General features: G+C 53.5%; 3 protein-coding genes across 3 annotated transcripts in view; 2 read left to right on the top strand and 1 right to left on the bottom strand.

The window, feature by feature from the left end:
• Nucleotides 1–3,105, top strand: part of LOC125368046 (cell migration inducing hyaluronidase 1) — a 108,336-nt gene extending 105,231 nt beyond the window's left edge. The window contains exon 29 of the mRNA XM_048368885.1: nt 14–3,105. Coding sequence (XP_048224842.1) covers nt 14–141 — 128 coding nt within the window. The 3' untranslated portion in view covers nt 142–3,105. The remainder of the gene's footprint in view (nt 1–13) is intronic.
• A 6,297-nt stretch (nt 3,106–9,402) lies between these two features.
• Mesd (mesoderm development LRP chaperone) lies at nt 9,403–13,376 on the bottom strand. Its single transcript, XM_048368909.1, has 3 exons — nt 13,143–13,376; nt 10,618–10,850; nt 9,403–10,076 (listed from the first exon to the last, which is right to left on the bottom strand). The coding sequence occupies exons 1-3, from the start codon at nt 13,341–13,343 to the stop codon at nt 9,821–9,823; spliced, it is 690 nt and encodes a 229-aa protein (XP_048224866.1). The 5' UTR covers nt 13,344–13,376; the 3' UTR covers nt 9,403–9,820.
• A 6,693-nt stretch (nt 13,377–20,069) lies between these two features.
• On the top strand, nt 20,070–21,758 carry Tlnrd1 (talin rod domain containing 1). Its single transcript, XM_048368899.1, has one exon. The coding sequence runs from the start codon at nt 20,087–20,089 to the stop codon at nt 21,158–21,160; it is 1,074 nt and encodes a 357-aa protein (XP_048224856.1). The 5' UTR covers nt 20,070–20,086; the 3' UTR covers nt 21,161–21,758.
• Nucleotides 21,759–22,320: the final 562 nt, after the last annotated feature.

Below are 22,320 nucleotides of genomic sequence, written 5' to 3'. Positions count from 1 at the left end.
CACTGCTTTGCAGAGAAAATGGCGTTCGTTGGCTTCAAAGGCAGCTTCCGGCCCATCTGGGTGACTCTGGAAACGGAAGACCACAAGGCCAAAATCTTCCAAGTGGTGCCCATCCCTGTGGTGAGGAAGAAGCGGCTGTGAGGACCCAGGCCGCCTTGGTGCCACTGGTGGTGGACTCTGACAGCAGACTCTTGGCAGCAGTGGACCTGGGCAGGACGGCCGGCTCCCCCAGCCCCTGTCCAGCCGCTGCCTGGGAAGCCAAGGCTCCTCCAGCCCCTCTGGTTGCTGCCCGGAAGGCCGAGTCGCAGCCCGGATGGGCCTAAGGCAGGATATGGGAAACCCTTGGTGCTGCCACCTGCCCCTGTCAAGTCTACCTGCAGCCCAGGGCAGAGCTGGCCGGTGCTCTTTCCTGCAGCCTCCTGGGTGCTTCACGATCTGTGCCTCTTCAGCAGGGGGTGTAGGACCATCTGAGGAGGAGACCGGAGTGTGTGGTGGCTACAGTCTACTTGGGCAGGAGCCCCGACCCAAGATAGGGGGTTCTTGGAGGGCTGGGTCACTCACAGAACCCCACAGTTACCAGCAGACAGTTTGGGGGAACAGTAGAATCAGGGTCCCTGGCCTTGAGGGTGGCTTTATTCCTGTGAGCCAGGAGCAGCCACAGTGGGAGTGGGAGCTGAGGTGCACAGCTCGTCAAGATGGAGCCAGCGACCCCAGCGAAGGGAGGAGTCTGGCTCCTGGCAGGGTCTGCTTTTCTGGCTTCATCTGGCACACTGGGACTTGGACTGGATGGTCCTCAAAGGCCCTTCAGTTCTAAGGTCCTGGAGTTGGTGGCTCTTCCCATGGTACCTGGAGAGACCCAGTCTCCATGACACATGGGTTGTGGGACACACAGGATGAGGGGTGAGGCCTGAAGGCTGGGCATGGGCTGGGCTGGTCAGTGGCCAGGCCTCAGTGTGCTTTGTCGCCGGGCAGGAAACCTGAGAGGCAGATGGGGATGATGCCATTCAGAGGAGGAAAGATGGCACCCGCCTGTGGCACTGTGGTGCTCACGGGAGAGAGGGAAGTCACTTAGGTGGCCAGAGATGAGGTAGCCAGAGTGGCCAGAGTTGGGTGCTCGCCGGGTGCCTTTTGCCCTGCCAGGTGATCCATTTATAACCCGGCCGTGGTGGGGGGGGTGGGGCTGGCCTGCGCCTTAGTGCCCTGCAGAGTTCCGTATGCAGCAGACCTTCAGCTGGGAGGGCAGAGTCAAGCCCACAGACATGAGCTCCTGTGCTCTACACCAGAGGCCGGGAAGAGGCCCAGTGCACTCTGAGACCCTAATGCTCCTATGCCCTAGTGAGCCTAAGGTTGAGCTGCGAGGGCCTCAGGAACACCTAGTTCAAAGCCTCCATTCCACCACCGGGGAAAAGGAATCTCCTGGCTAGATTGAGCTTCAGGTAGGGCTTGAGGGCCCCAGACACTGTTCACCATGTTACCCCATGGCTGGCCAGGGTGCCCTGGGCTCCTTGAGGGAAGAGAAGGATCAGAATACACTCTTGAGTAACGCTATTCTCCTGCTGCCTCTTGTTGTGGTGCTGGCCAACTTTGCCTTCTTTGCTGCCTCCTGGCGCCCTGGGCGCCTCATGACTGCAGACATTTCCTCGGTGCTGTTTTTCCACAGCTGTGCAAGTGTAGCCAGTGGGCAGTGCCACCTTCAGCCAAAATGACTCCTTGAGGGAGACAGGGGGCTGCTGGCCCCAGCGTGGGGCCTCTCAGCTCCCACTCAGCACCACCTTCTCTCTCTCTGGCCTACCCTAAGCCACTTAGAGCCCTGATAAGGGGCAACCACCCATGCTCTCACTCGTGAAGCCTCAGGGTCTCATGAGCTGTATATGCTCCTGTCCTACTCAATCACAACCTCCTTCAGGGCTTGCTTAGCTCCTCTGCTCAGCTTGCTCCGGTGAGGGTCGCTCCCTGGTCCTCCCCAGTTGGAGATGACACCAGCGAAGCCATTCCCACTGAGCCAGTCTTCTAGCTGCTGGGAAGGACACACGGGGACCCTGCTTCTGAAGATGTGGCCGCTTTAAAGGCCATAACCATTGGAAGGGCCTCTTCCAGGGAGAGGTCAGAAGGAGGAGAGATGAGGTGACCGCCTGTGCTGCTTGTCTGCAGCTTCATGTTTCCAAGCCCTTTCAATGCAAGGGTTCACACTGAACCCTGGCAGGTGCGAGCACTTTCAAACCACAATGTTGAATGTCACGGAGGTCCTTGGAGCTGTACACCACAGCCCAGCATCTGCACCTAAACCTTCCTTCTAAACCATCCACCAAGAGACAGTCCGTGTCCAGGCATTTTTTGATAGCACAAATTTCCTTATTGCTTGGAGAATTGCTCTCGTTCTTTCTTCCTCGTGTCACAGTTGAATTAGGCCTTGAAGGCAAACAGTGGTCCTCTGAAATGCTTTCTTTCATTGCTGAAATGTTTGGTTTTCTTTCAGGAGTTGGATGTACAGTGTGTTTGTGTGTAAACATTTCTTGTAGGTGTCACCATGAACAAAGATATATTTTCTATTTATTTATTACATGTGCCCTTCAATAAGTCCTTGTTGGAGGACTTAAGTTGTCTTGCACGCTGTCTGAGGATGTCCTTTGGGCTGCTTGAATGAAGTTTTGCCCCTGAGCCTAGGACACTGGCCCAGGTTTGGAAAATCTTGTTGCACATACACAGTAAACATATAAAGAAGGTCACTATCTCATCTGCTTGTTTTGTTTTCTACCAACATAGGCTTCCTTAGTTTTCTTATGGAAATAAAATAAAATCACCCTCTTCCTTTGAGGGGCGCCTGTCTCCTCCCCGACCCAGGACCTAGCATATATCATGCTCCCAGACCGTCAGCTTCCAGCTCAGCAGCGGCCATCTGACTTCCCACATCCTGCAGAGCCAGGCCCCATACATGTGTGATCAGTGTGTTGAATGAATGTACAAGGCAGGCTGTCTCCCTTCTGCCGCCGAAGCCAGGGCCCCACCACATGAAGTCTAGGTCAGGTGTTACCCAGGGTGAGAGCAACAGAAAACAATCCTCATGCATACATGCTGGTAAGAATGGCCCTGGGCACCCTTTCTGAACAAACACTGCAAGGTGTTCCCCAAGCAGACAGAAGATTCAAGAGTCAGAAAGGGTTGATGGGAGAAAAGCAGGCAACCACTTTTGCAAGCACAAAGATACTGAAGGAAGGTTATATACCCATACTGCATGGGAGGGAAAAACCAGAATAACTCGGGAATGGTGATGACATTAATCAGAAATGAAGGCTGGGACTGTGATCCCAGAATATAAAAAGGAATGCCGCAAGGAGGGAGCAGACGGGGAGAAGCTGTGTTAATGTCTCCTTCCCTGCAGGAGGAAATGTGCTATTCTGTTGTAGACATTGGTACATTTGTAATTACAGGTTTAAGAATAAAAACAAAAACGAATGGTGGTAATTAATCCTACTTAAAAAAACGAGATGTCTCCCTTGCAAACCACTACAGAAGACAAAAGCAAAGAAAATAAGTCTTCACTGAGAAAAAACAGGGAGTTTACCATAAGAAAACAAAAAACAGGGAGTTTACCATAAGAAAACCGGAGACCCAAGAGAGCTGGTGATGCAATTCTAACCTAAAGGCTAGCAGAGTAGAAGCCCAGAAGGGCCAATGTTTCAGTTCAACCATGGGTGGAAAAGACAACAGAAGGAACCCTCTCTCTAGTTCTGATTGGCCAAGTAAGGCCCACCCATACTAGGGACAGCCATCTACTTACCTTGGTCTATCAATTTACACATTAATCTCATCTGGAAACAGGCTTACAACATGGTGGTTGGTTTTTTGCTGCTATGCCACAATAATTGAGATAACCAACTTTTTAAAGACTTGTGGTTTCAGAGGTTTAAGTCCGCAGGCATTTAGCACTATGGCCTTGGTTGGGTCTGTGGCTGGAGATGTCAAGGTGACCCATGAGCCAGATGCATGACCTCAGAGTGCCCAAGACTGTAAAGAGTCCCATCCCGATGGCTGCAGGCAGGGGCCAAGGATTCCTGCAAGGGCAGGAGCTGGAGGAAGGAAGGTTTGCCAATGTTCTACCAGGAAATGTATGGCACCTATCTCATGACAAGTCAACGTAAGACACTTATGGGCAGTTTCACAACACCTATGGGAGACTTCTGGACCATCATCTTCCAGGCCCCTGTGTAAAGAGCCACTCTCACTGGCCAAGCAGGGAAGAGGGTTCAGAGCAGCACCCGGCACTGGCCGGCTCACTACTCACCAAAGGCTGAGTCAACAGAGCTGATTTGAAGGCAGTGTTTAGAGAAAAGCAGCTCTCTGTCCTTTGTGTGTCTATGAGGTCAGCTCAACACACCAACCAGCTACCAAACTGGAAAGGAGAAAGCCCTGAATGCAGATTCTGCTCACGTGCCTTTTAAAAGTAGATCATTTCCCTTCGCCTTCCACAGGGAAAATGGTCTCTGTCTGATTGATGGGGATGGGATGTTTTCTCAAGCTCAAAGGAAAGTGAGGACATAAACCGAAACAATGTTGACATGAATGACAGTGAGGAAGAGCAGAAAACATGTATGGCCGATAGATGCATACTGAGTACTTCTCAGATGCCTCTGGGCCCAGGGTGAGCCTCCTGTCCCTACCATAGTGGTCAGCTTATCTGTACTGCATTGGAATTTGAGACAGGCTACCTGATGAAGGAAGCATTTACTTAGCTGGTAGCTTTGGAGGCTGGAAGCTCAAGCGCATGGCCCAGGCTCCTCTGGGCTCAGCCACCGCCTGGTAGCCGTGGATGTGCAGCTCTGCTGGTCTAGTCTCTCTCCCCTTCCTTAGAGAGCCACAAGGATTAAACTACAGGGGCTCTCCCCTAATGACCTTATCTAATTTCCAAACATGGCCCCTGCCTAAAAGCCATAGAAGGATTGTTTCCATGTTCTTACTATCACCAATGTAAGACCTTAGGGATTAAACTCCGGCATGAGTTCAGGGACAGCCATCTTCAGGCTGCCAATCTGACTCATTACTAGTGCTTTGGCCCTCTGCTCTCTGTTGCTGTTGGTCAGTTGCAGGTACCTTCAAGAGATGGGAGGAAGTGCTGGGACAAAGAACTTCCTGGCCTCCCTCCTTGATGTTATCTGTGGATAGTGGCAGCCCTCTAAGGAGCCCTGAAGTTCAGGGCTTCCTCGGCATAGCTATGTCCAGTGACCCCACTCTCCCTCCGGATCCCCGGGCTTAGGGGTGAAAACTGCTCCCCATGAATGCAATTCCAAGGACCCCACTCTCCTTGCTGACAACCCTAAACTTCACAGTCAAGTGGTGCTCTCAGTGTCGCCTGCATAAAAATAGTGTATATATGTGAGAAAAAGAAATGACAGAAACCAAACACTGAAGGGGCCAGTTCACATAGGAAATCTAAGTGGTAGAAATGTGCACTTAAAAATTCAGCTTTAGGGCTGGGAATATGGCCTAGTGGTAAAGTGCTTACCTCGTATACATGAAGCCCTGGGTTTGATTCCTCAGCACCACATACATAGAAAAAAAGGCCAGAAGTGGTGCTGTGGCCCAAGTGATAGAGTGCTAGCCTTGAGCAAAAAGAAGCCAGGGACAGTGCTCAGGCTCCGAGTTCAAGCCCCATGACTAGAAAAAAAAAATTTAGCTTCTTAGCCAGGGGCCAGTGGTACACACCTGTAATCCTAGTTATTACTCAGGAGGCGGAGATCCACAGGATCTTGATGTGAAGCCATCCTGGGAAGTCCATTTCCAAAATAACCAGTAAAAAAGCCAGGCTAGAGGCATGGCTCAAGTGGAGGAGTGACACTGAGCAAGCACAAAGGAGGATCACAGTTTGAGGCCAGCCAGAGAAAAAAGAGAGACCTCATCTCAATCAATAAAAAGATGAGCAGGGTAGTACGGACTCAGGACCTCAGCTCTCAGGGCAATGTAAATAGGAGGACCATGGTTGAAGTTGTCCCAGGCAGAAATGAGCCCGCCTGTTTGAAAAATACAAAAAAAAAAAGGGGGACCAGGGTTGTGTGGCTCAAGTGGCAGAGCACCTGCAGGGCAAGCTCAAAGCTGGGAGTTGAAATCCCCATACTTTCCCCTCCCCTTAGAAAAAGCCCAAAGATCTGGCTTAAAAGTGACAAACTGCATTTGGGGGAGAGGGGCTGGTCCCTTGGCTAAATTCCACCTGGAGCCACCAATGCAAGACATGTTGGACCAGGACATCCACGGATAGAAACTTAAGAGTATGAGCCCAAAGGCAAAAAACCGTCTTCACCCTGCAATCCCAACACAGAAACAAATTTGCAAGGAGATCCCAGGACCTCACCACACTGGAGCAGGGGTCACCCTTTCTTCCAAGGCACCCTTCTGAGGCCTCAGGGCATCAAGCATGGCACGTGGGGGTCAAGGTAGAAAGCAAGGACCAAAGAGGCCACACTGAGTGCAGGCCTATGGCTGGAACAGCAAGAATGTGATAGACTGGAGAAGAGATGCAAAGCGGCCCAGATGTCCTGGGCATTCCTAACATCCCACCATAGCCTGGGCCCCAAGCCACTGGCTCTGGAACAGCACCTGGAAAGCACAGGCGTTTCTGGTTTATGATGTTTGAGGTTCTCGCCCCCACGAATAGCACATGCCACCCAGAGCCCACAGCAGTTCACCCTGGCTTGAGCAGCTCACCCCTGTGCCTCCTTCAGGGCGAGGCCGGCTCACCCGAGTTCTCTGTCCAACCTGCCCCAACAGCATGGCTGTTGGACAGTATCCAGCCCTGCCCTGGAACCGTGCTCATTCCCCAGGCTAACACCAGCCCCAAGGGCTGTGGGGAATAAATGGAACCTTGCATAGCAGGTAATGTGCATGTCAGGTGAAGTTGCCAAGAGTCGGCACGTATGGAGGAGGCATGTTAAACAATAACCGACACCAAGTCACACTCAATGCCAACTGTGAATCCCAGTGACTAGCTCACCTTGCTTTCCTTGCTCTCGGCTCCTGCAGGGTTCTTGGAACTGGCTGCCACCTGTGGGCAGGCAGGTATGCAAAGGGTCAGCAGATTGGGAGCACTTGGTGCCTGGCTGCCTGCACTCAAATCCTGACTTTCTTGCAGCAGGGTTGGGGCAAGACACAGATTCTCTGGGTAAGCAAAAGTGACCACACAGCACCTACGATTAGGGGCACTAAGGACAACCTAGACATTAAACTAATGTTAGAGCAGTGTGCGGGGATCAGATAACCCCTTGGGTTTCAAAGGGAAATTCAGACAGGGCTATAGGAAGCTCTCACAGACAGTTTGCAAGCATGATGAAGCCATCCATGTGTTAATTTTTCACCAGAGCAGTGGTGAGATGGGGCAGTGGCACAGGACTGGTCTCTGCTGCCACCTGGTGGCATCTCCCAGGATTTACACATTGGAAAAACCACTCTAGTGACCTCTTCAGAGAAGGGGTCTGGATAAGCCTCTCCCCAAAGCTGCTTGAGCAGGGAGAATTCTACCTTCCCTGACAGAGGCCTTCTGTGAAGCAGGGTTTTGCTATGGTCTTAAGCTCAAATCCTCCTGCCTCAGTCTCCCACGTGCTGGGATTTCAGGCATCCACCACCCCTTCCAGCTGACTGGGGTCTTGGAAGGAGCTGAGCAGGGCTATGGTCACTGTCAAGTCCCTCTCCCTATCCTGCACTGCAGGGCCCAAGGTTTACATGTGCAAACCCTCCCGTCCAGAGCATGTTTGCTGTTCAATCACCACATCTGCACCTCAGCTCCTACTGAGCTGCATGGTTAACACCCAGTCACTGTGCTCTTGCTCAGGGCTTCTTCCTCAAAGACTGTCAGAGAAAACCAGGGCTTAACCGCAGGGAGTGAAGAGGTTTTGTAATATGAGAACAGTTGGGAAACTGAGCTCAGCCCTGAAGAGTACAAACTTATGGAAATGCAGTGGGATGGGTGCAGACATAACTAGGATTCTGGCAAACAGATGAAGTGGTATTCTTGCTGATGGCAAGGTAGGGTGTGAGGCATTACCTGGGGGGAGAGAAGGATAAAGAAGCTAACCTTTTGTTAGCGTTCTTGCCACCACACAAAATACCTCGCACAATCTGCTCAGTTCCAAGGGGTGGGTCCATTACAGAGACAGGGCATGGACAAAGGCTTCATGGCAGAGAGGAGGAAGCAGAGAAATGACTGTGGACAACACAGAACCTTCAAAGGCATTCCCTCACCCTGGACCCATCTAGAACTTCCTGAAATAGCACCACCAGCTGGAGACCAAGTGTTCAACACATGAGACCGTGCAGGCACTTCAAAAGCACAGCACTAGTCTTGGCTGGGAGGCTCAAGGCCACCTTGTAAACCAAAACTCACTTAGTCCATCAACAAGTCTCCTGAGGGTTTAACAGTTCAAACACTACTCAAGTTCAAAGTCTCCTCAGAGACTTAAGGCACCTCTTAGCCATGAGCTTCTATAAAATAACATTCTTCCAATATACCATATGGCAGTCAACATTCCCAAAGAGGAGGGATGGGAGCAAAGAAAGGAAGGATGGAATTAAAGCTGGACTAAACCTGCAGGACACACTTCAATCTTGAAGATCCATGTCTGGGCATCTGGGCATCTCCCAAGGGTTGGCAAGCCTGCCCCATGGCCTGACTGCGGCCTTTGGGCCAATCTCTCAAGGTGACTGCACTGCCTGTGGCTTTCCTCAGCAGGTGTTAGACTTCTAGACATCTCTGACTAGTGGGGAAACGGGTGCTGAGAGGCCAAGACAACTTTTATGTTTTTGTTTTTTAAGAAAAGGAACGAGTGTCAGTCACCGTGCTGGGGTTGTGACTGGGGGGACTTTCACTTAGGGCCATTCTGTCAGTGACTCTTCCTAACTCAGGGTGAGTGCTGTTTCTACTGTCTACAATCACAGCTGAGGACTCCTTCAGAGAATTTTAGTTCTTAAAGATGACATCAGTAGGGGGCTGGGAATATGGCCTAGTGGCAAGAGTGCTTGCCTTGTATACATGAAGCCCTGGGTTCGATTCCCCAGCACCACATATACAGAAAATGGCCAGAAGTGGCGCTGTGGCTCAAGTGGCAGAGTGCTAGCCTTAAGCAAAAAAAGAAGCCAGGGACAGTGCTCAGGCCCTGAGTCCAAGGCCCAGGACTGGCAAAAAAAAAAAAAAGATGACATCAGTAGAGAAAGGGTCCTATTCAGAAAAGGCTCCAACATAGAAACAGCAGCACACGTCAGTATCACATAAAACACAAGTGAGGCACTTTATCAGAGAAAAATGCTTAGAAACACTGTAAATGAGGTCATTGAGTCTGCTGGTCCCCCCCACACACCTCCCAGTTGTCAGGTGACATGGAAAACCCCGCTTTCAACATCAGCACTGCTTTCCTCAGCGAAGACCTTCACGGACCTTCACAAGACTTGGCTTCCTGGCTGCACCTGATCGTCACTGCAGGAAAACAACGGCTGCCGCACTCCTACAGCCCCGAGGCCCTGACATCTGTATGGTCCACAGAAAATCAAAAGCAGACACAGCAGGCCATGGGACAGGCCACGGGAGCAGGCAGTGGAGAAGGGTGTCCACAGCTCACCAGACTCTGGAAGAAGCAACAGTCAAGCTTCTGCTCGAGGTAACTGGGAGTAGTCAAGATCCTCAGTGTCTAGCATTAGCCAGAAAACCTCTGCCTTGTACTGGAAGCATTTGCCAGCAATGCTGACACTGCCCACAGCTGGCCAGGTGGCAGACAGACCCTTCCTCGGGGACTGGTCACTGGTGTGTGGCTTCCTGCCTGCTCCCTCAGGAGCTGCAGCCCTGCTACAGGTCTTCTCGCCTCTTTCCAGCCCGGTTGTCTTCCTTGGAAGCCCTGGGTTTCGGATCATCCTTCTTCTTTGTGCCTTTCTCTTGCTTTGTTTTATTCTTCTCTTTGCTTCCTCCTCCTTTGCCAGGGTACACCTGTCCCTCTAGGGTCACATCAGCACACCTGTCCTGACTGACCAGAAAGTCCTTGATCTCCCAGGCATAGCCCCCATCACGAAGCATGAAGATGGCACGGTCCGACCCCACGATAAACCTGGACAGAGACAGGTGCCCAGCTGGTTAGCACAGCCAGTGACGAGCCACATCAGAGCCACATGGCAGCTCTGAACCAAGAAGAGATCATTATAAGCTATGCATGAACACAAATAAAAAACTAGGCTGTCCAGGGCCTAATTCACTATTCTCTGATGCTAGTTCTCCTCCACTCCCTACTTGGATCACAAAACAAGTAAATGCTGGTGTTCCTAGGGGCACAGCGGGCAGTGCTGTTCCCAGCACCAGGAAACCCTTAGGTGCCACAGAAGGGGTGAGCACAGATGAACCAGGGCAGGGACACATGCTCCTGAGGCCTACACCACCCACAAACTGGGCAGGGTGCCACTAGCTTGCAATCCTAGCCACTTGCTAAGTGGAAATTGGGCATGAGCTTGTGATTTGAGACCAGCACATGTGGAAAACAGTCCCTGATCAGGTGTGGTGGTGAGGCCTGTAAGCTCAGCCCCTAGGGAGGCTGAAGCAGGAGGGTCTGGGCTTCAGCAAAGACTGTAATTTCCTTTAGGCTGCAGATACATTACCTCTGGACATCGTAATTGGCGTTGAACAGGCTGCCCTGCCACAGGCTGGTGATCTCCTCTGTCTCCTTCTCGGTGGGGTTGCCGGACACGGTGACAAACATCATGAGGGTCTTCCCTTTCTTTGTCATTTTCAATATACTTTCAGGCTTGCCGGGGTCTATCTTTGAGAAGTCCACAGGGGCCGAGGGTCTCTTGTGCTCTGGAAGATCTCCTTCTTCTATGTCGTCATCTTTCTGTCAGGATGATGAAAGCATCAAATCTCTCATCAGAAATGTACTTTCCAGCCAGCACAGGCAAATACATCTGCACAGACACAGGGGCAGGGAAATGACCTAAATTGCAAAGGAAAAGGAGACCTGGTATTTCCCTCCACAACCTAGTTACAGTCAAGCCTCAGTCTGAGGCAGTACTAACCCAATGCCCTATGCCAACACTCGGAGCCCGTATGTGCTGCTTTACAGTGTTTTCACTGTTAAAAGAACATACCGGGCTGGGAATGTGGCTTAGTGGTAGAGTGCTTGCCTAGCATGAAGCCCTGGGTTGGATTCCTCAGCACCACATAAACAGAAAAAGATGGAAGTGGTGCCACGGCTCAAGAGGTAGAGTGCTATCCTTGAGTAAAAAGAAGCCAGGGACAGTGCTCAGGCCCTGAGTTCAAGCCCCAAGACTGGCAAAACAAATAAACAAATAAAAAGAATATACCTAATATGACAGGTTACAAACATGGCCATATTCTAGTATGGTTACATCGTGAAAATACTGCTCAGCAAAGAACAAATACTGACATACATACACAAATCTCAAAAATACTGAGTAACAGCCAGGGCATGTGCAGGGCAGCACATGACTATAATAAGATGATCAAAACTTTTGGGCCATCTTGAACAACTCAAGAGAGACACAGTCTCACTAAACTACTCAGAAAAAGCTGCAAGTAGAGCTGTGGCTCAAGTGGTGGAGTGCTAGCCTTGAGGAAAAGAATTTCAGGTACAAGGCCTAGTTCAAGCCCCAGGATTAGCAAAAAATTACAGATGACGAAATATAAGCATTCCAGAACTTTAATATTTGGGAAGCACAACTTGTCAAATTGACCAGATCTGTGCACTCCTGTCTCTAGGACATACACTGTGGTGCTTAGGTTTTTCATGAGCTGGCTTCTAACTTTCTACCCTTGCCTCCTACTACTTTGCTTCCCAGTTTATTCTTAGAATTGGCACAGTTACTGACTGAGGAGTTGCACTCTTCCAGGTTCTCATCAATCCATGTAACTACTTTTAGGGGGCACTATCATCTTCATTTTTCAGTTGAAGAAGCTAAGTCACAGAGAGCAGAACCCAGGTGATCTAACACTGGACTGCTAATCTGGGCGCTATTCTGACTTGCTTCAGGCTGTTGTTGTTATAAGAGCTTCTCCTATACTTTCTTACCCTGTCTCAAATGCCTGTCCTTACATTTTCCTTGGCCTTGCCAAATGCCCTTTCTTCCTGCAGCCCTCTGAGATTCTCACAGCACCTTTTTAAGCTGTTGGCTATTCTGTGTGTCAAGGTTATGTTATCCCCTCTTCCTGGCAGATCCCTTGCTTATCTCTGCTGAACCCTTTTCCTCAGTGGGGGGGGGGGGGAGGGGGTCTGAGACTCTCCAAGCATGCTGACTTCTCATGAGTTAATGGTCTCACTTTATCAGATCAAAAGGCTTTATCTGCTAGGGTCCAAAAGAGACAGACTGCAAGGGAGAGACAACAGGAATGTCTCCTCTTCCTTAGTGATATTAGGCATACACCTAAATTTACCCCAATTCTCCACCAGCTGCAGATAAACATGAAAATACTCTCCCCCCACAAGGAAGACATCAACATCAGTGCTGAAAGGAATTTTGGGGTCATTACGAAAACATCACTCATCACAGAGAAGAACCCAGGTTTCTGACTCCACTCGGCCAGCTGTGCAAATCAAATCAAGCCACCACTTCCAGAAGGGAAAAAGACTGCAGGGTGGCTCTGGTCAGTGGGCTTGCCCAGCGATTGCACACGCGTGCCTCCAGCTAACAAACCGGAGCACTCGCTCGCACAAGTCCTAGGACGCGGAGCCACTCGATGCTGCACTTCCTTCCCAGCCCAAGGTTAGAAGCTCCGGCGGGCGCGTTCACCACAGCGGGGAAGAGGGAAGGGATCCCGAAGCCTAGGGAGCCGCCCACTCCAGGCCACTTAAGTGCCGCGCGCCGACCGCGGGTCATGCGGAGCCCCCGGGGTCAGACGCCCGCGGGCGGGGGTAGCGGGGACGAGCCCGGGGAAGGTTCGAATTGAGACCGGGCCCAGAGAGGGGGTCGAAGGGCTGAGTCCGGACTAGGCCCAAAGAGGAGATCGCAGGGCTGAGTGGGGACCGGGCGCAGGCCAGGGGTCGCGGGGCTGAGTGGAGACCTGGCGTGGGCCAGGGGTCGCGGGGCTGAGTGGGGACTGGGCCCAGGCCAGGGGTCGCGGCGCTGAGTGGGGACCGGGCCCAGGCCAGGGGTCGCGGGCGTACGCGGACCTCCCACTGTTCCAGAAGACGCGCCATGTCTGCATCGTTGTAGTCGCGGATGTCCTTCTTCTTCCTCCGCGGCGGTGGCGTGGCCTCGTCAGGCGTCCCGGCCGGACTGTCGGCCGCTGAGGCCCCACCGGGCGGCAGCAGCCAGAGGTCAGACGCACAAAGCAGGAGCACAGCAGCGCGGACCCAGATGGAGGCCGCCATCTTCGCCGCGCTGAACCCGCGCCGACGCCGACACTAAGCCTGCGCGCCGCGCCGGTCCCGCCCCCGGCCTCCAAACCCCGCCCCGCGCACGTACGCCGCGTGGCTCCGCCTTCCAGCCCTCGGTAGCCTACCGGGCCCCGCCCCTGGGCCTCCGCCCCACCTCTCCCCTACCTGCGCACGCACGCCGCGTAGCTCCGCCTCCCAACTCTCAGGGCCCCTCCCCCGCCTGCCCCCCTGCGGGGCTCGCACCCGCTGCGCGTTCGAGACCGACCCGAGTGTCCAGCCCATGCCCGGTCCTAAGGTTCCATCAGGCCTTGGAACTGCGGTTCGCCTGTGAAATGCACCGGAGCTGGAAGCTGTAGAGTGTGCGGCAGGCGCACAGCCCGCCTGCAGGCCAGTGGATGTGGCCCACTGCCGCCCTGCCGGCTGGCTGCACACAGCGTCCCCAAGCACTGCGGTACTGTCCTCCGAGCTCGAAAACGGTTTTCCTAGCCATTAGCCTTCCTTCGTCCAACACAGTCTCTCCCGATTCCCACCAAATACTGTGGCTCTTAACTCCAAGGCTAGGTTGCACTGTTTTTATTTTTTGTGTTGTGGTTCCTTATTTTAAAAGGTTTCAGCCACGGGTGCTTTAAATCCACGATTTGTAAATGGCTGATCTTTCTTTGGAAATTTTAATTGCACAAGAGACAAACACCCATTGTACGTGTAAAATAGTTGAACACTATACAAAATGCAAATCATCACCCCGCGATTCTCCACACTCACCAGTTAGTGTATCATGTGCTGCCTCTATTTTACATTTTTTCTAAAACAGTTAAAAATATCAAACTACATCTAGAAGTGGCCTTTTGCCTTCATGTGTGTTTATGGCAGCTTACTGCATGAATTATTAAGCATATTTGGCTCTTGGAATGTTTTCAACTTTATACTGCTGCATAGCATTCTTCATTGTTGTTACACCAGTAGTTTATTTCCCTGCTCACGGTCATTTATTGCCTTTTTTTTTCTTTTGCTACTAAAACAAGGAGTGTCAATAAACCTCTTATAAGTATAATTAATAGGCTTCATTATCAGAGAAAACTTTTTAAATGTGTAAACAAGATAGAGACTTTGTTGTGGTTAGTGTTCCTGTCACAGGGGCAGGTAGAAACCACACATACCCTGAGCTGCTACAGAAGTACCTTGGTCATGTGACACCTAGTCTTCCTCAACCTCTTCACACTGGCTTCCATTCTCAATGTCATCACAAGCTCCAGGAGAGCTACTGGAGCTCCAGCTATCAGGAAGACATTCAACGATGACAGGAAGGAAGCGGGAAGGCAAGCCAGAGAGAACAGGACAACTTATGTCTACTTCAGAGTTGCGCAGACTTTCTGATCTCATTTCCTAGAGCTCTCCAAGAGAGGCTAAGACTAGACTACTGTCTTCTAGCTGTATACATTGTCAGGCCAAATAAAATTTGAGTTGTTATCAAGGGGAGAGCATCAAGGAGAGGTGGATTCTCTCCCATGGTAATGATATTGTAATATTCATGTATGTGTATGTATAAACATGATATTTTCTACTGACATTGTGCAGGGACAGCTTATTAGAACTTTTTTTTTTTCCTTTTCTGAAAGCATAGGGGAAAAGTCACAAGCTTTCTCCCAGGGGCACATAGCTCCACCCAGTGGCTTGGAGCTCCATCCTGGTGCAGTCATGCTGAAAAACCAGCCCCAGCTGTGGTGGATCATGTGCTTTGTTGGGAGGGGTCATCATGGTAATTCATTTTTCCAAGGGCCAAGTTAAGGTGCAGAAGTGCTGGGGTTCTTGGCCTCTAAGTATCTAGTCACAGAGAACTAGTCATTTAGTTGTTGGAATGTCTGGAAAGTTATTACTGGCTATTATTAAAAGCTATTATTGGCCTTCGTATAAGCAGGAAGGAAATCCCTTTGGCTTATGATCCACTAATGTGAAAACATATGGCTCAATTATATTTTGGTATTTTTACATATATTTTGGTGTTCGGAACTTGACTCATTTAACCTCTGGAGGAATGGATTGATTAATGATGTGCGGTTTACCAAGTGACAAGAAATGACTCTCACAGGCCCTTGCTCCTGGAGGCTGGGCCAGCAGTGGGAACAAACAGGCTGCAGTAAACCTAATTCACATGAGCCAGAGGTCAAGTCCTGGAGGGATGACGTGATGGGGATATTTTTATTTTAAATGAGGAAATCTGGCTTTGGAATTACACAATGTAGCTGAGGTCACAGAGCTAGTATAACCACAGGGCAGGTGTCTATGTGCAGGTGTCCTGGACAACCAGGTGCTTTTTGCTTTCTACTGGGGCACCATCTGGTTATTCAGTAAGGGGCTCAGCACCGCCACACTGAGTGCCATCTGGAGCATGGAGGGAATGAAGTTTGGGCCTGGGCGTGCTCAGGTGGGAGCCGATCTAAAGCAGGTCTGAGACAGTACCATAAAGGGTGGCAGTGGAGGGGGTGGGGAGAGGTCTTGGCCTACATAAAGCGCCAATTTCTCCTTGCCCTAGAGTTAATACTGACCCCACTATTAAATAGAACAGTGACAATGGATGAGAAAAACTGAACCTCAGATCCAACTAGCGCCCTGATCTGAGCTCATCCTGAATTCATATTGCCAACAGAGGTGAAGCAAAAGCTTCCAGACTGTTTGAAATCAGATAGGAGTAATACCAAAACGTTGAAAGACTAGAATGAAGCAGAGCTGAAGGCTAGGACCTGAAAGATACAGCTAGCGTTAACCCTTTAATCATGGGGAAATTAAAGGGAAGGTGAGGGGTGGGCCTGAAGAGCCTGAACCTTAGCAGTCATCAGTTCTCCAAGACTCTAAAAATGGAAAATATATCCAAAGATCATTGTCCAGTTTAGGGTACAGAGTGTGTGTATACCTGTGCTGGGTCTTAAACTCAGGGCTTTGTGCATCCCCTTGCTGCTTCACCGCTGATGTTCTACAGTTTGAGCCACACCTCCATCTGGCATTTTACAGATTGATGGGAGAAAGGGGTCTTAGGGACTTTTCTGCCTGGGCTTGCTTTGACATGCAACCCACCAGATTTCAGCTAGGATTTCAGTCATGAGCCACTGGCTCCTGACTTGGGGTACAGAATTTAATAATATTAGCAAGCACCTTTCAACTCCACACACAGACTGCTCTGTTAAACAGGCGGAGAAAATTCCAGATCTCATCTTGGTCCTATATACAGTCTCCATCACATCCATCTTCTGGTGAAGAGCGGCAGCGCAGTGGGAGATGGGAGAGGGTGCTAGATGATGAGTGGCCCTGCCTCCTACTGAGAACAAAATATACCAGAGACATGCCAGGCAAGTGAGCTAGGAGTTCTGACTGAAATAGGGGAAAGGAGAACTAAGAATGCAGTCTCCAGGTATGAATTGCTGGCCTCTGAAAGGTATAAGAGGGGCTGGGGATGTGGCTTAATGACAGCGTGCTTGCCTAGCATGCATGAAGCCATGGGCCATTCCTCAGTACCACATAAATAGAAAAAGCTGGAAGTGGCGCTGTGGCTTAAGTGTTAGAGTGCTATCCTTGAGCAAAAAAGCTCAGGTACAGTGCCCAGGCCCCGAGTTCAAGAATGGTGACCGAATTAGCCTACCTGTGGGCAAAGACAAGAAACAGGGGGAGGCTGCTCCAATGGAAAGGTACATTAGGGCAGAGACTGCCCCTTACCACCAGGGGGGCATTGTGCACCAGACACAGCTTGGCTGCTGGGTACAGGAAGAAAGGAGGATATCAAAACCCAGTGCATATAGTAGAGTATTCCTCTCAGATGTCCCTTATTGGCTAGCCTTCCCATGGTACAAGGGTAAAAAGGGGTGGACAGTTCCCCCAAGGTTATTTTACAAGGGCACGAACCCATTCATGAGTGCTCTACCCTGATGATTTAGGCATAAAGCCATCTGCTTCTCTTTCTCTGCTGGAGATCAAACCTAGGGCCTTGCATATGGTGGGCAGGAACTCTAAAACCTGTATTTTCTCTTCTCTCCTGCTCTTCCCTCTCTCATCCTCTTTCTCTCAGTCTCTCTGTCTCTGTCTCTCTCTCTCTTCAAAACTATCCTCCTGGTTCCTAAGATAAATCAACTTCTGGGAATAGAGTGGGGGTAGTTTATGGACAACACAGCTCCTTGCTGGAGTGGGCCTCCATACAACAAGACAGACTGCAGCAGCAGAAAAGGGAAACAGGACTCTGGGCACCAAGTGGCTTTAAACACACACACACACACACACACAAAATCAAGGAAAAACCCGGACCCCAGAGTAGCTTCATGCCTATAGCAAGTCTGACTTTTCTGTTTTTAGAGCTAAGGACTGAGGTGTTATTCATAGGTTACCACGGAATTTGTCCAACTGTCTTTCTCTTGTTGAAAAACAAGGATTAACACTACAGAAAGACTACTTGTTTAAAGTCACTGGTTTGCAAAATAAGTCGTTTTGCCTACACTCCAGCAAGTGTCTCTGGACGTTTGCAGTGGTGAGGATACTCCCAGGTAACATTAATAGCTGTCTCCCAGGTTTGGGCAAGAAATAGGAGATGTCCAAGCTATAACTTATAAACTATTTATAATTAGGTAACTTTTTTTAAAACTGGCCGAGAAAAGGTGAATTGAGGCTCTAAGAAAGGACGGAGGCCCAAGCATTCAATGGCTGAGGGCACCCAGGGAGCGGGCTGGGCACAGGCAGAGCCCCAGGTGTTCCAACCACTTCCTGCCTCTGCAGTGGAGGCCTCCTCCCAAGCCTTGCCCTGTCTGTCTTCAGTGTAAGGTCCAACCCGGGAGGGCTCCACGCGGGACCCGGGAAAGTCCTTCCTAGGCTTCTGGCCCTCAGTTTCCAACCACAGAAGCTGAGATAACGTTTACCCCCCCATCCCCTCCCAGGGCTGTCGGTCCCAAGTAACAATGGCCACTATCATTCAGAGTTAGGAGAGGGCAAACTGCTGATCCAGCCTCCCGGGTAAACCTGACGCTCTACGGGCTACCGGTGGTGCTCGTTCAGGGTTCAGCGTCCGGCCTGGGGGAAAGAGAACTCACTCAAGGTCACATAACTCAGGCTGGAAGGCTGGGCCCTCACCCCAGTGGGGACCTACGTGCGCCCCCTTTCCAATGCCCTTCCCACGTCCCTGGAGCCCCCGAAAGAGGGCTTAACTCAACAAAGGGTGGGCGGGGGGGGGGGTGCAAGGCCGATCCAAGTCCCAAACACCAAGCTGGTTGGCCTCGCCGGGGACCCAGTACCGAGCAGTCTCCTCCCTCCAGTTCAGAAGGCCAGTCGGTCATGGAAGGACCCTCCCCGGGTGGGGAGGAAGCGTGGAGCCCCGGTCCCGCTAGGAACTTACGTAAGGCCGGTTAGAGGCCGCGCCTGGTGCGCCAGGGGTGCGCTCAGCGCCCGGCCCGCGGGCGGCCTCTCCACTCGGGCGGGATCTCCCTCCACCCCGGCCCACGGGCGGGATCTCCCCGCACCCCGACCCGCGGGCGGCCTCTCCCCATTCCTTCCGTCGGGACCCGGACCCCCAGACGGACGCGGGCCCCGCCGGCCTCCCGCGGCCACCGGCTTCCCGGGGGAGGAGCGGCGCGGCGCGCAGGCGTCCGGGAGCGGCGGAGGGGGCGGAGGAAGGCGAGAGGAGGAAGCGGGATTTAAACGGAAGGCGGTGACGCCACACAAAAGGCTTCTCCAGACTCAGGCGGGCGGCGGCTGCGGCGGCGACCCAGGAACGAGCGCGGACCCGAAGCGGCGGCTTCGGCAGCCCGGCGGGCGGTGGTGCTTCTCCGCCGGCCCTCCACCCTCCCTTTCCGCTTCTCCCGGCGCGCTCGGAAGCTGGTGACGCACGAGGATGGCAGGAGCCGGGGCCCGGGCCTGAGCCGGCGCGGGACCCGGGGGCGCGGGAGATCGCAGGCGCCGCGGGCCCGGGACTCGGGGGCGAAGGGCATGGACTCGCGCCACCAGGCGGCGGCGGACCGCGAGGCGCGCGGCCGGGGAGGGCGTGGCGCGCCGGCGCCGGGCCGCGCGCAGTGAGCCGGCGAGGCGGGAAGGGCGGCCGCGGCGCCGGCGCGCCCGGGCGTGGCGGGCGAGAGCGCGGGCAGGGCGGCGGTGCGCAGTCGGCGCGGGCCCCCGTCCGCCCCTGACTCGGCGCGGCGGCGGCAGCGCCGGCCACACCCTCGGCCCGGCCGCCGGCGCCGCTGCGCGGAAGCGAGAGATGCGACCGGCGTCGCCGCGGAGCGCCGCCCGGCGGGGCCGCGGCCCCTGAAGCCCACGTGCAGCGCCGATCCTCGGAGGCCCGGAGAGCGCCCGCCCCACCCGGTGCCAGGACTCGGCTCCAGAGCCAGCCCGCCAGCCAGCGAGGAAGGAAGGAAGGAAGACAACTCCCAGCCTCCGCGTCCCGCCCTCCCCGCGCCGGCCTCCGGGCCGGACCATGCCCAGGACGGCTGCGGTCCCGCAGAAGGGACCGCACCGGCCGCGCGGCGGCCAGGAGCGCGGGCCGTGAGTTTCCCGGTGGCCCCGGTTCATGCTTCCCGGAGGCCGGCCGCCGCAGCCCCGTCCCGCGCCCGCAGGAGCCTCCCGTGCCCCCGGGCTGCCCCGCGCCGCCCCGCGACCCCCGCCCGCGGCGGTGCATGGCATGATGGTGCGCGGACGGCGCCGCGGCCCTGGCCAGCCGGGTCGCGGCGGCGGCGGGGTCCCCAGCGGCATGCCAGTGCCTCCCGGTTGGCGCGATGGCTAGCGGCGGCGCCGCGAAGCCCAGCGGCCAGGCGGCTTCTCCCGCGCCGGGCGCCGTCGGCGGGGCCGGCGCGCAGCCGCGGAAGAGGCTGGTGACCGTGTGCGACCTCTGCAAGGCCAAGATGCAGCTGGTGGCCGACCTGCTGCTGCTGTCCAGCGAGGCCCGGCCGGTACTCGCCGAGGGCCCCGCGGGCGCCGAATCCTTCGAGCAGTGCCGGGACTCCATCATCGCGCGCACCAAGGGTCTCTCCATCCTGACGCACGACGTGCAGAGCCAGCTCAACATGGGCCGCTTCGCCGAGGCGGGCGACAGCCTGGCGGAGCTGGGCGAGCTGGTGGTGGCGCTGACCGAGTGCTCGGCCCACGCGGCCTACCTGGCGGCTGTGGCCACGCCGGGCGCGCAGCCCGCGCAGCCGGGCCTGGTGGACCGCTACCGCGTGACGCGCTGCCGCCACGAGGTGGAGCAGGGCTGCGCCGTGCTGCGCGCCACGCCTCTGGCCGACCTCACGCCGCAGCTGCTGCTCGAGGTGTCGCAGGGGCTGTCGCGCAACCTGCGGCTGCTGACGGACGCGTGCGCGCTGGCCAGCGACGGCTCCCGGGACCGCTTTGCGCGCGAGCAGTTCAAGCTGGGCGTCAAGGGCATGAGTGCCAGCGCCTCGGCGCTGCTGGCCTGCGTGCGCGAGGTGAAGGTGGCGCCCAGCGAGCTGGCGCGCAGCCGCTGCGCGCTCTTCTGCGGGCCGCTGGTGCAGGCCGTGGGCGCGCTGGTGGGCTTCGCCACCGAGCCACAGTTCCTGGGACGCGCGGCGGCCGTGAGCGCCGAGGGCAAGGCGGTGCAGACCGCCATCCTAGGGGGCGCCATGAGCGTGGTATCGGCCTGCGTGCTCCTGACCCAGTGCCTCAGGGATCTGGCCCAGCACCCCGATGGGGGCGCCAAGATGTCAGACCACAGGGAGAGGCTGCGGAGCTCGGCCTGCGCCGTGTCTGAAGGCTGCACCCTGCTATCTCAGGCTTTACGGGAGAGGTCTTCGCCCCGGACTTTACCGCCAGTGAATTCCAATTCTGTGAATTAGCGCTTCCCGACTCCTGCCCCAGGCCGAAAGAAGATGGTTGGCTACTCTGCGCTCCCCCCCCCCCTCCATGTATACCAAAGAGATCCTGAGTGCAACCCTCCCTTTCCCTCCGACGCTGTGGAGGAGTCTCTGAGGGCAGGGCCGTGTGCCCCGCTCCTTGCCCCTGCTCCCCTCACTCCTGCGCGGAGGCCCGTGTGTCCCTGCCGGGCCCGGGAAACTCAAGATGGCAATCTTGGTGGCAGCGTCGCCCCTCATCCGGCACACCAACTGCATATCATTGGGCGGGAAGGTGGTCATGGGTTCATTTCTTTTTTTTTTTTTTTTAATCAAAAGAAAGGTTACCTCAGTTTTCACTCCTTAGACATGGATGTAGCTACCTTTTTTGTATGTCGTTATTTTTTGTTGTTGAATTAGGAGTATACTTGGTGTGGAAAGTATGACTTTGCCATGTGGTTTGAAAATGGGGGGAGAGCTACTGTGAGCGTGTGTTTTATTTTATAATTACACTATAGAGTGATTTTTTTTTCCCCCAATGTCAAGTTTTTACCTTGCATGTACTGGAGTATTTATTTCATCTATTAAATTGTTATGTTTCTCAGATGGCGTTTTGCAATTCTTGTTAGATCTTCAATAACTGATTTTGCATGCTGCATCTTACCTATGGGAAGGAGGGCCTGTGTAGAAAAGTCTAGCTTAGTAGTGGTGAGACAGATATCCAGTTCTTAGCCCTCTACCTTTCCTTTTAGAATTCCTCGAAGCAACCTAGGACACTAGAAGAGACATGTATGTAACAGTCTGTTTTTAAAGGCAGGTGGATTATATAATGTGTTTGGGGTAGGCTGATAGTGATTTTTGTCATGTCTCTAGTTTCTTCTGGAAGAGAATTTTTGCTCTTTTGTCTCCTCTTTCCATGGTAATGAGCCCCAGTTCAGGCTGACTGAAGTCCAATTTGTATTCTGCCTGTCCTTTTAGATTAAAGCGTGTCCTAATCTCTGAGAAGCCAGCCTTCCTGGCTCAGAGCATCTGTCTTTGGAACTTACAGCACCCGGTGTTAAGTGGGTGCATGCAGCACCTTCTGTGTGGACAGTGTATTTGGGTAAAATCCCATAAAGGTGTAGAAGGGGAAGGTGCATTTGTGAACATGTTAAGAGCTTTCTAGA

The sequence above is a fragment of the Perognathus longimembris genome, chromosome 20, assembly GCF_023159225.1.
Source record: "Perognathus longimembris pacificus isolate PPM17 chromosome 20, ASM2315922v1, whole genome shotgun sequence".
Lineage (NCBI taxonomy): Eukaryota > Metazoa > Chordata > Mammalia > Rodentia > Heteromyidae > Perognathus > Perognathus longimembris.
This window is presented reverse-complemented; position numbering and strand designations above follow the sequence as displayed.

What these genes read in the sequence shown, in the direction of transcription:
- Mesd (XM_048368909.1), bottom strand. Translation starts at nt 13,343, where the DNA reads ATGGCGGCCTCCATCTGGGTCCGCGCTGCTGTGCTCCTGCTTTGTGCG. An exon ending in GTCTTCTGGAACAGTGGGAG is followed by an intron (nt 10,851 to 13,142) that starts GTCCGCGTACGC and finishes TCATCCTGACAG; the next exon opens with AAAGATGACGACATAGAAGA. An exon ending in GCCAATTACGATGTCCAGAG is followed by an intron (nt 10,077 to 10,617) that starts GTAATGTATCTG and finishes GTCTCTGTCCAG; the next exon opens with GTTTATCGTGGGGTCGGACC.
- Tlnrd1 (XM_048368899.1), top strand. Translation starts at nt 20,087, where the DNA reads ATGGCTAGCGGCGGCGCCGCGAAGCCCAGCGGCCAGGCGGCTTCTCCC.